This window comes from Ciconia boyciana, chromosome 1 (genome assembly GCF_034638445.1).
Source record: "Ciconia boyciana chromosome 1, ASM3463844v1, whole genome shotgun sequence".
NCBI classification, from domain to species: Eukaryota; Metazoa; Chordata; class Aves; order Ciconiiformes; family Ciconiidae; genus Ciconia; species Ciconia boyciana.
Genome location: NC_132934.1, coordinates 56,859,126 through 56,872,521, shown reverse-complemented (window position 1 = coordinate 56,872,521; position 13,396 = coordinate 56,859,126). Strand labels below are relative to the sequence as shown.

Sequence of the window (13,396 nt, the reverse complement as noted above, 5' to 3'; positions counted from 1 at the left end):
CACCAACGAGCCCACCTCATTCTCCACTTACTGGAGATCAATTGGGATGCAAGCAAACGAGCAAAAAGTTTATTAAGGGCTGAAGCCCTTCGTAGTAGGGCAGAGAGACAAATCCCAAGTGATTTTAGTGAAGCGCTAAACAAGAATCAGAGCCCGAGCATGCCAAGCAGCTTGCGGGGTCTGGGGTTGTACCCAGAAGCGATCCTTCGGGCAGGGAGCCAGCCTCCCCCGGCACGCCGCCTCACCGGGCCGCCTGCCGCCCAGCACTCAGCCGTGCCTGCCAGTCGGTCAAGCGCGACAGGGGAGCGCCCGCTGCAGCAACAGCAGCGAAGCGGGGCTGTTTCCCACACAAGCGCCGGTCGCCTGCCCCATGTCCGCTCCTTCCCAGCCGCGTCCCGCTCCGGCGCCGGCTCCCGGGCCCCGCTCGCCCCTCTGCCGCCGTGGCCCCGCACCTCTCCCCGTCTTTCTCCCGCCTCGCTCGGCCCTTGCGGAGGCCGGCGACGCCCCTGCCGCTGCCTGAGGCGAGGCCGGGCAGCGGTGGCCCGGCTCCCCCGGCGAGCCCTCCCAGGGGGCTACAGCCGGGCCAGACAGGCCGGCCCGGCCCGCGGCACTTGCTCCCCGGCCACGGGGAGGCGAGAGCGACGCTCGACCGAGAGCCGCCGCCGGTCTCGGCGCACTCCGCCCCCCTCCCCCGCTTCGCCTGACGACAGGGCCCCGCCCGGCGGGACCGCACCCGCCCCAGCGCTGCGGGTGCGTACGGCTTTAAATGCACCTCCCCCACGCGCTCCTCGCGCGCCCCCTCCCCTCCCCTCCCATTGTGCAACCCCCGGGGCGGGGGAGGAGGGGATGAGGTAACGGCGGAGGGAGCGCGCGGCCCCACCCTGACCGGAGCCTTTAAGAGCCCGCCTCACGTGACCGCACTCGGGGCCTCCCCCCGGCGACGCGCTCTCTACCCTCCCCGCACCTGTTGGCGGCGGGGCGGGGCGGGGCGAGCGAGGAGGCGGGACCAGGAGGGAGCCCCGCCCACGCCTTCCGCTCGCCGTCCCCGTGCCCCTCCCCGTCGCGCATGCGCGTGGAGCAGGACAGGCGATTCACGCATCCAAAATGGCGGCCGCGATGGATGTGGACACCCCTAGCGGCACCAACAGCGGCGCCGGCAAGAAGCGCTTCGAAGTGAAGAAAGTGAGGCTCGCCGGCGCGCTCCTCCAGCTGGCCCGAGAGGGAGGGGGGACCGGGGCTGGCCTGTTGGCGGCGAGCGGGGCGAGGGGGAGGGCGACTTCTCGCTCTCCTCACAGAGCCGGGCGCCCGGTTCCGCACCGGCGCAGCGGGAGAGGCGGGACGGTGACTGCGGGGAGTCTTGGCGTGCGTCCGGGCCAATGACTGAGGCGAATCGCCGCACGTGGAGCGAAGGCTGACCAATCAGCGGGCGCAGCTGGCGTGGGCCCGCGGGCGGGAGGAGGGAGGCCTGAGGGGGCTGCCCCTGTCAGGGGGCTCCGCCGCCGGCTCCCCTTGGGCGCTGGCACCCTGCCGGGCCTCGGCTGCTCTGTGCCCTCCCCGGCCGGGCCGCGTTACGCGGAGCCTCTGGGCAGCTCGGGCTGGGGAGCAGGCGTGGAGTGCTGCCTCCTCCTTAGCCCTGGCCGCTCTGGCCCAGTCACCCCAGCTGCCCCATGTGCTCTGTAAGACACTTCGCACAAATTTGTGTGGCCGCTTTTTTTTTTCTTCGTCTTTAAATCAAGCCATAACAACGTGTGTGTAGTCAGCAAATATTCTTCTGTCACCATGGCTTTGTTTGCATCCCCAAAACAGCCAGAGTACCGCTGTTCTGTCCAGTGCCACCAGTTTGTCAGCTGAATCCTGGTAATAGTCCAAACCTGTTGCACGAGGGCACAGAGGAAGTAGAGAGGCTGTGTGGGCTTGCACTAAGGTAGAATTTGAGGAAAAATGACCCCTGGACTGGATATCAGCAGACATTTCCAGACAGTGATTCCTGCTTGAAGGACGGTCTCCAGGCCTAGTTTGTTTGAAATGCAGCTGTCATCAGTGATGATGGAAAGCCATATCTCTGTATAGGGCTGCAGGTCTATGCAGAAGGATTGGATGACGTTTGGATGACGTGATTGCTTGTTCTTTGGGAATAGGGTCAGATGCAAAATCACGTGAGAGGAGCACGAAGTGGCACCTTTTATGTGTCAGTGGCATTCCTCGTCCCCAGCAAGGTACCAAGGTGCATTTGTTGCATGTGTGGCTCAGTACAGGTCTGTGGGTCCCAAGAGTAGCTTATGTTGGGACAAGAGATTAAGTACCTGAGAGTGTGGGAGAGATAAAGGTGCTGGGAACTCTTATCCTAGCTGCCTTGAAGTGTGGATGAAGTCCTTGAGAGATGAGTACCTCAGCCAGAAGGCTGGCTAGACTTGAAATGAGAAGATGGGGAGAAAAAATGAAATCACTACTGACCCATTTCCTGAAAGACTTAGTAGTATTGTGATGACTTTTTATATCAGTACTAATGAAAAATTGAAGTGCTTATCAAAATTGATACTGCTTGTCAATACTTGGCGATATGCATTCCTTCTTCAGAATCCCGAACTGAGGGGAAGCAGTGAAAACATTGAGACATAAATGGAATAAAGTAGAGAAGATTTACTGTAGTGCAGTCAATACAATCATATACAGAAAAAATGGAAGGAAACAAATACCAAGAATACTTAAGTAGTAAATGAAGATTGTCCTGTCTACCAATATGCTGTTGGATTGCTTTGAATATTGAAGGCAAGCCCACCTAATTAATGAATTTACAAAAGACCTAATTATGTTTTTTATGGGGAGGAATAAAAAGGTGCTATGCTTTTCTGCATAGCTTGTTTTAAAGTCCTCATTCTGAATCAGTTTTCTAAAATTGTGATGGAAATTTGTAGCCAATGCTTCCCCTGAAGTAGCATGGGACAGAGATATTCCTTTTTTTGTTTGTGTTTTTTTAATAAACAAAGTCTTTGAAAGGTTAATTTGGTAGTACTTTCAAATTTTTATATTCAGCCTTGCTGGTAGGTGATTGCCTAGTAACCTTTTTGCAGAGGAGATTGTTCAGGAGTCAGCAAAGGGTAGCATTAGAAATTATTTTAGTTCTTGGCCCCAACTGCTCTGGGGGGGTGATTACTAGAAGAACTGCTGCGAATAATGGAAATTCCTCTTAACAAAATGGCATCTGGATTGGCCTTTCTGCAGGGGACTGTCCTTTCCATCAGAATTGAGGATGTGGCATGAGCTGCATCCTTGCCTCTGGATCTTGAATAGAAATGCAGATGTTTGCATTTGTTTCACAAAAAAGGGGACTATGGGAGTTATCTTGTTGTTTCTGAAGTTGTAAGGAGACACTGGGTCTGGGAGGTATGTGAGAGGAATGTACCACTGCTTTATAGTAAGCTTCTGAACTCATGATAAAGAATTACTCTGGACTTCTAAGATTTTTTTTTTTAAATATCCCAGCTTTTCCATTTAAAAAATACATAGGATCTTGAGGAATAATAAGGATTTCTATGTGCTGTAAACTGAGTCAAAACTATGTTTTTCTTTTTCTTTTTTCCCCTCTCTCTAGTGGAACGCAGTAGCTCTGTGGGCATGGGACATTGTGGTTGATAACTGTGCCATTTGCAGAAACCATATTATGGATCTATGTAAGTAATGGTGGGGAAGACAGTTGATGGTTTTGACTTGTACATGATGCACAGCTGAAATTTCCCCTCTTGAGGGTATAATTCAGCAAATGCAGCTTTCAGTTAGGAACTAAGTCTTCACAGTGCAAATACTAAGCTCTATTTTATGTAACGCTGAAGTCCTATAATCTATTTTTGTGACCTCTGTCACCATACTGCTTTTCCCTCACCCTTTTCTTGTAAAGAGTAGAATCACTTGGTACCACATCTACAGATGAGATGATGTTGCTGAGTGTATTTGGGGTGCAACAAAGAGGAAAAGGAGTAATGATAAAGAGGCAGCAGGAACTGAAATTACTCAGGGTCCAAGCTATTGCTCACAAAGAGAGGTATTAGATTGGGGATTAGGGTATTAGGTTGGGGATGTTGCTATAGGTATCAACTTTTTAATGACACTCATTAGGATGAAATCTTGTAACACTTTCTGTGTCTGACCAGGAAAGGCTTGGACCAGTGACTTCATTTGATTCCTCATTCTACAAAAACTACCTTGTATAAGTTAGTTAATGTTATAGTATGGGGAATTTTGTAGCCACCTAGAGAATTAATTGTTCCTTTACAAAGGAGAATAATCAAATGCTGAAATAAAAACCAAAGTATTGCTAGTATTGGTTTGAGTTTTTGCTGTATAATCTAGATGGTTCAATTAACAAATATGCTTGCTATGTAGGAAGATAAAGTGGAATTAATGGAATTAAGTATACAAATTTCTGTCGTGAAATAGGTGTGCATACACAAAGTCACTGGTTTCAGCCCCATAAAGGATTGGTAATGAGTACAAAACCATTTTCCTCCCCCCAAACTGAAAATATATTGTTGGCACCATAACTGTCCATCTTGTTTAAGTCACGAAGGACAGAAGACCTTTTAATAGACAGAAATTTGCCAGTACTACTAAAATGTGGAACCCCCCAAAACAAGAGCAGATACAGCTACGGTGTCTGGGAACAGCCTGTCATGATCCCATTGTGATAGTTTTGTTGCACTTTGTTTTTATGCAGTAGCCCTTGGAACTACTGGTAATGGTATCTTACTGTCAGTAAGCCTATATGAAAATAAAACGTTTCAGAAAAATGAGACCTCAAGTTTATAGTAACAACTAGTGAGAGATGCGCCTGATTTTACATCATATTTAAATAATAATTACAAAACTACTTTCAGAAGGTTTTTTTAGATAAAGAGAAAACACACTGTAACGCACAGGGCTGAAAATGGGTTAAGCAAGTTCAATTCTTTGCTTTGGGACAGATGCGTTTGTATTTTGAGCCAGCTACTGCCTCAGTTTATCCATGCCTCAGTTTATTCTTGGTTATTAGAAATGGAATGATAACACTTAAGAGAAGCAAGTGAGAATAGGGGTTATGAAATACGCCGAGGTCCTTTGATGTAAAGATTTCCTTTTTAAGTACTTCTAACCTGTACCATCTTGAAAAGTAGTTGAGGTGGACACTGGACTACTACTTAGGCTCTCACATTTATGATATATTAAGAGAAGAAAGCATGCCACTGACAGGCAAATGGAATTTTAAAGATTTGTTAGAACATAAGTTACATTTAGAGAATTTACAAATATATAGAATAAATAGATAAAATCCTGTAATTCAAGATCGTTATTCATGATAAGTGGGATATGTTGTAAGATAATGGATGCTGGCATGTTTCATTCTATTAATCTGCCTCAAAATTAATAGTGCCTCCCCTGAGAGACCAAATACAGTCTCGTATATTTGCTATTTTTTATAAATAGCAAATAGGACATATGAGGATGAAGGAGAGATGTGGAGGAGCTGGAAGGAGAATGGACAGATGTTATTTTCCAGTAGTGAATTTTGTGTGTCGGTTCTTTAAAAAAAAAAAAAGAAATCCTACCAAAAAAAGGGTGGGGTTAAGAGTGTATAGGTAGATTAGGAAAAACAGTGAAGGAAGAGGCCATAGGTAACTTTCTTTCTTTCTTTCTTTCTTTTTTGAGTTGCTCAAGCATAACACGTTATTGGTTTAGTTTGGGTATAAGCAATGTTATAAAAAGCCTGGACTGCAAATGACAGATGAAAATTGACAGTATACAGAGTAGAAGTGGTATATAAATTGGTGTTCCAAGATCAGTGTTGGCTCTGGATTTACTTACTTCCTTGTTACAGGTCATTAATGTTGTTAAACAGCAGTTTAATTAGATTTTCAAACATAAGATGTGAAGTGATGGGAAATTGAGAAAAACTTAATAGAATGTGCAGGGAAGAACAACACAAGATTCAATTTGATAAAATGCAGAATACAAATGTCTCCCTCTCCTAGTGATGAAGAGAAGCCTTGAAAGGAAAAACATTACAAGAGTGATAAGTAACGCCAGCCATGCTAATGCAAGATTGTTAACATTATGAAGTCAGGCATCTGAAAGCTAGGATATAACAATGTTAAGGTGTCATGCAGTTATTCTCATGTGTGTACATTATGACTTGGTAATAATATGGTCAAAGGATTCCACCCGCCCTCAATATGGTTTGTATTCAGTGTACAGGAGGAATGAGTAGATTTTCAGTGTTTTGTTTTCATTCTTCTCTGGAAAAACCCAGGTCCTATTTAGATTTTACTTAAGCAGTGTTCTTGATTTCTTCAAAGGCTTGCTTTCTGGTGCTGTCATTGCAACATGGTAAGTTGGGGAGTGTTAACTAAACACTATGTTTATTACAGTGGATTGCCTTCTGGTCTAAAACATGGAATGGAATATTGTAGTAAGGTAACCGGTATAGTTTTGAACTGTGTAAAATGTGCCATCAAAATACTATTCCCTTTCTTTGATAGTAAGATGCAAAGTATCGCATTTGATATTCCAGCTTCACAAAGACAGATAGATCAGATAGAATCCAAAGAAGAATATCAGGATGCTTAACAGGTTGAATGATTTTCGATTTATGAGAGGAATAAAAGAATAGAACTAAGCATATTTGTGAAGTCATAAGTAGGAGTGGAAGATGATAGCTGTGTACATATATTTTGAGAATGTGATACTAACAGGAAATACTAAGTGTCATGCAAGGGGGTTATAAGTAGAAGGAATGATATGATGGGGGGGAACTTAGGGTAAGTATTTAGTAAAATCTGTAGATAATTCCTAAGAAACTGGAGAGAATTGCAAGTGGAAAATTCTGAAATTCCTCTGAAGTTTGAAAGACTAAATTGGAGAGCTCATCCTACGTTTTGGGGGTATAGAATAGAATAGAATATTTCAGTTGGAAGGGACCTACAATGATCATCTAGTGCAACTGCTGACCACTTCAGGGCTGACTGAAAGCTAAAGCATGTTATTAAGGACGTTGTCCAAATGCTTCTTTAACAGTCACAGGATTGGGGCATCAACCACCTCTCTAGGAAGCCTGTTCCCGTGTTTGACCACCCTCTCGGTAAAGAAATACTTCCTAATGCTCAGACTAAACCTCCCCTGGCGCAGCTTTGAACCATTCCCACACGTCCTATCACTGGATACCAGGGAGAAGAGATCAGCACCTCCCTCTCCATTTCCCCTCCTCAGGAAGCTGTGGAGAGCAATGAGGTCACCCCTCAACCTCCTTTTCTCCGAACTAGACAAGCCCAAAGTCCATAGCTGCTCCTCATAGGACAAGTAACAAGTGTACTTTAAGTTTATTAGCCTGGTTATATGTTTTATCTGTCTCTCTTTTCTGAGTGAGTACATGATGTGTTGTGTTAGCCAAGATATGTGTATTTATTTCTCTTCTTCCCAATAAGTCCATCCCTTCACGACATAATTTTAGAAGGCAACATGTAAAGAGAAAGGGGAACCCATACAGTGGTTACCCTTGCTCAAGCGGAAGCTGCTTTGCAGAGCTCTTATCATCAAATTTACCAGTGCATTGGGCTGTTACTGTAGCTGTGAACAAAAGACATGCACTTTACTTCTGTTACCTGCCATTATGGCTACTTAAATCTTGGGCTACTTTTCTTGTTACATAAATATACAGAAGATTTCTGCAATAGAAGGTGTATAGGAAGAGAGATGGTTCTTAATAGATGCCAAGATTCAGAAGTTACCATTATATAATATGCATTTCTGTAACTCCCTGAGTTGAAACGCTTCCATTGCATCTTTCATAATTATTTACAGGTATTTCAGGTTTTAGCTGTATCTTTCAGCCCTCTTAAGCTTTTGGGACTGTCATGTTCTAGACTGTACTTGCTGGTCAGCGAATGTTTGAGTAACACTAAAATGAATTTCAGTGCTGCTTTTCTTCCTTACCTAAACCACCTTTCTTTGCTCTCACTCCCAGTCAAAATAGAGTCCTTTAAAGCCTGAAAAAAAAATAAATTGTATTGTGTTCCAAAGCATACAGCTCACAGGTTAAGGCCACTAGGAGAGGGGGGGAAAATGACATAAAAATGGGCTAGATGGACTTCAAATCTAATATGCTCAATATCCTCTTTCCAGCAGGGAAAGAGGAGAAGAAACAAGATGAGTATTTTGTGCACTGGAATATTTTCCTTGCTTTCAGCAGACAGAGACTTCCTGAGTTAAAGTTTGCTTACCAGTTGACTTTTCTTCCTTCAAATGAATTTCCTCTCCATTTTCTACTACTCATCTCACAATTTTCTGTTACTGTATGGACTCATGCCAAATATTTAAAACTTAATATAATAGGCCCCATGATACTCAGCAAAACCATGAGTCTATACTGCAGTAACAGTAAAATTGTTGCAGCAATCTTGGGTGTCAAATTTTAAACAAATGTCCAAAGTAATTGAAGCTCTTCAAGGTTCTTGAGCATCTTCCATTTTCTTAATCAGATTTATTGCTGTATGTATTGAGGGCTTAAGGAATTAAAACATCAGACATTTCAGGTGCACTGGATTTTGTTCTCTTATAGGCAGGCCAGGGATTGAGCTTTGGACTTCCTGCTGTAGTATATCATATCTTGATGTAAACTGTATAATAAATACAGATTCATTCAAATCTTGCAGAACAGTTGCTGCTACTGAGTTTCTTTAGACCTCAGTCTTGTTTTGAGTAGTTTCTTGTGACCAAGGTTAACTGATCTCTCTCACATCTCAGGAAAAATGGGCCTTTCTCTTATTTTGTTCATCTCCACACCTGAGAGTGAAAAATGAGAAAGGGATGAGTAGGACAGAGCAAATAAAGATAACATTTTTCAGCCAAACCTGTGGGGTTTGAAAGTTTTTGAATCTTTAATTGGTGAATCAAATTCATTTTCTTCTGAACATATTTGGGCACACTAAAAGTGAACAGAGAATTGGAGCTCATTCAGACATTTTCTTTGCCAGGAAAAAAAGATCTGCAAAACAAGCAAGGAACAAGCCCATGTATCGTTGGGGGAACAACCCAACAACCTAAGCTGATCATCTATCAGCATGTCTTTTTAAACCATTTGGGCTTGACTTTTAAAGAAAGTATCCTTTTGCAGAAAGTAAAATGTTGGTCTCATAAGTTTGTGCTGCTGGCTGTGGAGGAGTTGGAAATACCTTTTTTTCTCCTGAAGTTTCTTCTTGAGCTAGAGCAGAAGTGAATTTTTCAGGCTCTAGAATGAAGAACCAGGTTGCTGGATTTATTTTCTCAGTGCTGTTCTTCCTTCTTTTCTCTCTCTCATCTACTTTATCTATGCCACCTGACACAAAAAGTAAAACATAACCCAAACCCATAAATAGTATTTATCTTTTTTGGGATCATCCTAGGTACTCAGCTAAGGTGTAAAAAGTTCCAAAAATACATTTTGAACTGTATTTTCTATTGTGTATTTTTGGGCTGTGCTTATCTGTCACAAGACTTTAGAAGAGAGACTGGCAAACTCCAGCATTACACGAGCAAATTAATTTGTAAATATAACGGATAGTACAAAATGTCTAACAAGACAGTGAATTATATTTAGAGAAACCTGGGTAACAAATTTAAGTAAACTTTCTTTCATGGATCTGCTACTGAACTAACTGAACATCAAAAGACATCTATTAAAACATGAGAGAACAAATTAAAAGTATTTATCCTTAAAATTTGGAAAGCAGACACATGTTACCGGTAGATGAGCTATGTGCTCCTGCCCTCTGGAAATTTGGAATACTAAAAGTGTAGAGGAAGGGGGAAAGCAGGATGAAGTATATTTTGATCTGATACTTTTGGGAAAACGGTACACATTAAACCAACAGCTCTTGACTCTTCCTGGTGTAATAAACGTAACAAAACAAAGAGCTCTTCTACCCCCCACCTTGCTATTATCAAGAAATCTACCAGTTGGTGTTGCATGTACATCTTCTACTCCTGCATATATGTGCTTAATCTTTGTTTTCACAGGCATAGAATGTCAAGCAAACCAAGCATCAGCTACCTCTGAAGAGTGCACAGTTGCATGGGGTGTCTGCAATGTAAGGAAAACTGTTTTATTGTGGAGCTTATGTGTGGTGATGCTATCCCCCTTTTTCATGACTCAGGACAAAACAAATTCTATAAAATGTTTCAGATAATCCACCAGAAAAAAGAACTTTGAAGAAAAAATAAGAAAGAGTGAAAGTTGGAGGGGTACAATAGGGAAGACACAGAAGAGAAGGAAGATGGGCCTTTACCCATATTTTTTTGAAGCATAATAGATCTTTAATTTTGAGCATGATTTTCCTGATCAAGGTTCTGCCTAGGAGCTATGCCTTTCTTTTTCCTGGTAATAGGATTACTTGGATGTCAGCGTGCTTGATTTGTCTTTGTGCAGGGCTGATTCAAGGAGTCAATATGGGGTAACTAGGTGATTTGCTTCCCCTTTTGGAGGAAGATCAAATCGGTTCTAGTGTATAATCTCCAGCTCTTCAATTTGTTGCTGTATGCACTCCTTTGTACATGGTCCCACTAGCGTGTGAACTCAAACGTGCATACCTCTTAACTAACCTGGGCCTGAGTTGGAAGATAAAATTTTCTGTAATGGAATAGCTACCTGTTCCTCAGGCCCATCCTCACTATGCTGTGGGATGAAGTTACAGCAGGATAATGCTGGAACAGCATTATAAATGTTGCAATTCTGTTTGTAGAGGACAAGAGCAACTTTTTTAACCATGTCAGAATATTCTAGTGTCAAAATTATGTTTTTGTGTGCAAGAGTTACCACAAGTGGAACTTGTTTATAAGTAGCTGTATGGGATATGGAGAAGGGTGTCCTTATTCAACATGTAATAGAGATTTTTTTTTTTTCTTTCTAATTTTGCAAGTTCCTTTTTATTCAGACTTCAGTTTGTCCAGAAGACTGGCAGAAAGCTTCAGCATGTGTACATGCATATCATCCCTGCTACTCACAGTGAAATCCTCTTTCTTGTCTTTCTGATTATGCTTCTTATCAGCATCTGCTCTGCCAATTTTAGCAGCTGCTAAACTGTGCGTTCTCTCCTTCATCAGAAGTCAGTCGCTTGCCACTGCATGCACTGTGGAACAGGCTCCCTGCTGCCATTTCACTAATGTTCCCTTCCTCTCTGAAAATGTGGATCAATTCCTTGGTGTTTACCAGTGAGCTCGCTGATTAGTCCTCCCCACCTTTGTCTGTAAACGCTTGCTACTCTCTTCTCACCATGATGCTTTCAATGGTAGTTTTCACATTGGGATACATTCATGTGTTCTGAAATAATGTGATCTGCACTTTCTCTTCCAGCATGCTTTCCACTTCCACTGCATCTCTCGCTGGCTCAAAACTCGCCAAGTATGTCCGCTGGACAACAGAGAATGGGAGTTCCAAAAGTAGGTATCCTGCACAGATTTCAAGATGAAAAATCCAATTGTCCTTCTGTTAATAGAAATGATCAATGTCAGATATGTGGGTAATCTCTCTCATCTGTGAGTCTGAGGGCATAGTTGCTGTTGGGGAAGGTTTTTTCTCCACCTTGCTGTATAGGGACCTTTCCTTAGTCACCCAGTGGTAAATGAGCTCTGAAGGAAGCCCAGATAGCTGTGGGGTAGGTGGGAGTTGTTAAAAAGTAGTGATTTCTATTGACATTCTCTCTAAAGAATGGAGAGCAGAAGAGAAATAGAATTCACTGAAAGTGGAGCCTCAGGTGAATACTATACTGCCGCATGAGCAATTTGGGTTTAGAAAATGACCTGAATTTAACTTCTTGTGTTCCAAAGCATTTCTGCTGAGGTGCCAGACGTCCTTTTGGGTCCCTCTGTATCTTGGTGATTTGTTTTATAACTCTAATAGGCTCAGAGATTAATACAGCTGATTTCCTAGCATCTGGAAATCAAATATCCATGTAGCCATTGCTACAGCCTTGGCCCATTTATTCATAATTTCTGTATTCTTTGTTTTGTTTTGTGTTTTTCAAAGGTCTGTTGTTAGAATAATAATAGGAGGTCCATGGATGGGTTTTTGAGGCGTAATTGTGTTTTGAGAGGTAATTGTACATTGAGAGTGGTTAGGAAGTTTGCCTGTCACTTGCTTCATTCTGCACCATTTATCCATTAATCTTTTCTTAACTGTGCATTTTCCCTCTCCCCGCACCCTTTTAAAAACAAACAAACAAACTTATTAATTCTAACCAGAGTCCAGATTAAAACAGAGCAAAACAGATATTATAACTGTTCAGGATTGTCACTGGGATCTGGTTCACAATCAGTTGTGCAAATCATCATTGACATGACAACTTGAGTACCATAGTTTTGATATTAAGATGTTTTAGTGAACACAGTGAAAACTGAGCCCATGTTGCTTGTCTAGTGACTTAATATTGCATGGGCAGCATGATGAGAAATGGAGACATGAATGAGTATCTTCTTGTGGGTGCTCAGTAATACATCTGGGGCTATGGCAGGCTTTGGCCTTGTTTTCATGCAGGGTATATTTGAAGTGGGATTGAGGGCAAAAGATTATGATACTGAGGGTCTTTTGCATATGATATTGTGGATGGCTCAGTCTCTCTTCTAACTAGTATCTGGATAGACTTTTGGGGGAAGTGAAATACGGAGAACTTCCTAAGGTTTCCATACCATAGCATTTCACCTTCATCTGGTTTACATCTTAATTATGTCATGGTAGAATGAGAATAAATCTGCCCAAATCAGCATTAGTATGAAACATAATTTTTTAAAAAGCATTAACATATTATGTATTTGCAGGTATGGACACTAGAGAGATGGTGACCACGCTTCTTGTTATGTCGTCAGCCTCAGTTGTTCGTGTCACTATGGGTCTGTTTTAGCAACTTGAAAAACCAGTAATGTATACAATTCTTCTTTAATCTTAATTTCTCCCTGTTGTATACCATTGAATAAAATCTTGCTGGAGCTTCCTGTCAGAGTTTTTTGTCTTGCGTTCAGGAGTGGGCAGTCAGTGAATGAGGGAGGAGAATTATCTGGAGACTGGGGACTTAAGCTAGGCAACTCTTAAGCTGGGCAGCTCTCCTTGTTGCTATGCCCAGTTTTTGACTGTCGGTTTGGTCTTACTCCCACGCAATTGAGAACCACACCCCTGGCTCACTGAGGTCGGCATTAAGCTCCATCATGTAGTGCAATGGGTGCAGGACTTGGCCTGGCTAAGTGTAATTTATGCAAATAGCATTTCGTGTGGACATGCTTTCTTGCAGCTGAGTTGAAATGATGATCTATACAATTAGGGGTTGTGTCATTATTAGAAACTCTCTTGCTTCTGCTCTTGAGTTTGACTAGACCAGCTCCCCTGCAGAGGAGAATTTCACTAACT

At 42.9% G+C, this 13,396-nt stretch overlaps 1 protein-coding gene across 1 annotated transcript; it reads left to right on the top strand.

Annotated features, from left to right (window-relative positions):
* The first annotated feature begins 1,028 nt into the window (after positions 1–1,028).
* On the top strand, positions 1,029–12,992 carry RBX1 (ring-box 1). Its single transcript, XM_072868433.1, has 5 exons — positions 1,029–1,182; positions 3,593–3,671; positions 10,021–10,091; positions 11,354–11,439; positions 12,814–12,992. The coding sequence occupies exons 1-5, from the start codon at positions 1,105–1,107 to the stop codon at positions 12,824–12,826; spliced, it is 327 nt and encodes a 108-aa protein (XP_072724534.1). The 5' UTR covers positions 1,029–1,104; the 3' UTR covers positions 12,827–12,992.
* Positions 12,993–13,396: the final 404 nt, after the last annotated feature.

What these genes read in the sequence shown, in the direction of transcription:
- RBX1 (XM_072868433.1), top strand. Translation starts at nt 1,105, where the DNA reads ATGGCGGCCGCGATGGATGTGGACACCCCTAGCGGCACCAACAGCGGC. An exon ending in AGCGCTTCGAAGTGAAGAAA is followed by an intron (nt 1,183 to 3,592) that starts GTGAGGCTCGCC and finishes CCCTCTCTCTAG; the next exon opens with TGGAACGCAGTAGCTCTGTG. An exon ending in TTGCATGGGGTGTCTGCAAT is followed by an intron (nt 10,092 to 11,353) that starts GTAAGGAAAACT and finishes TTTCTCTTCCAG; the next exon opens with CATGCTTTCCACTTCCACTG.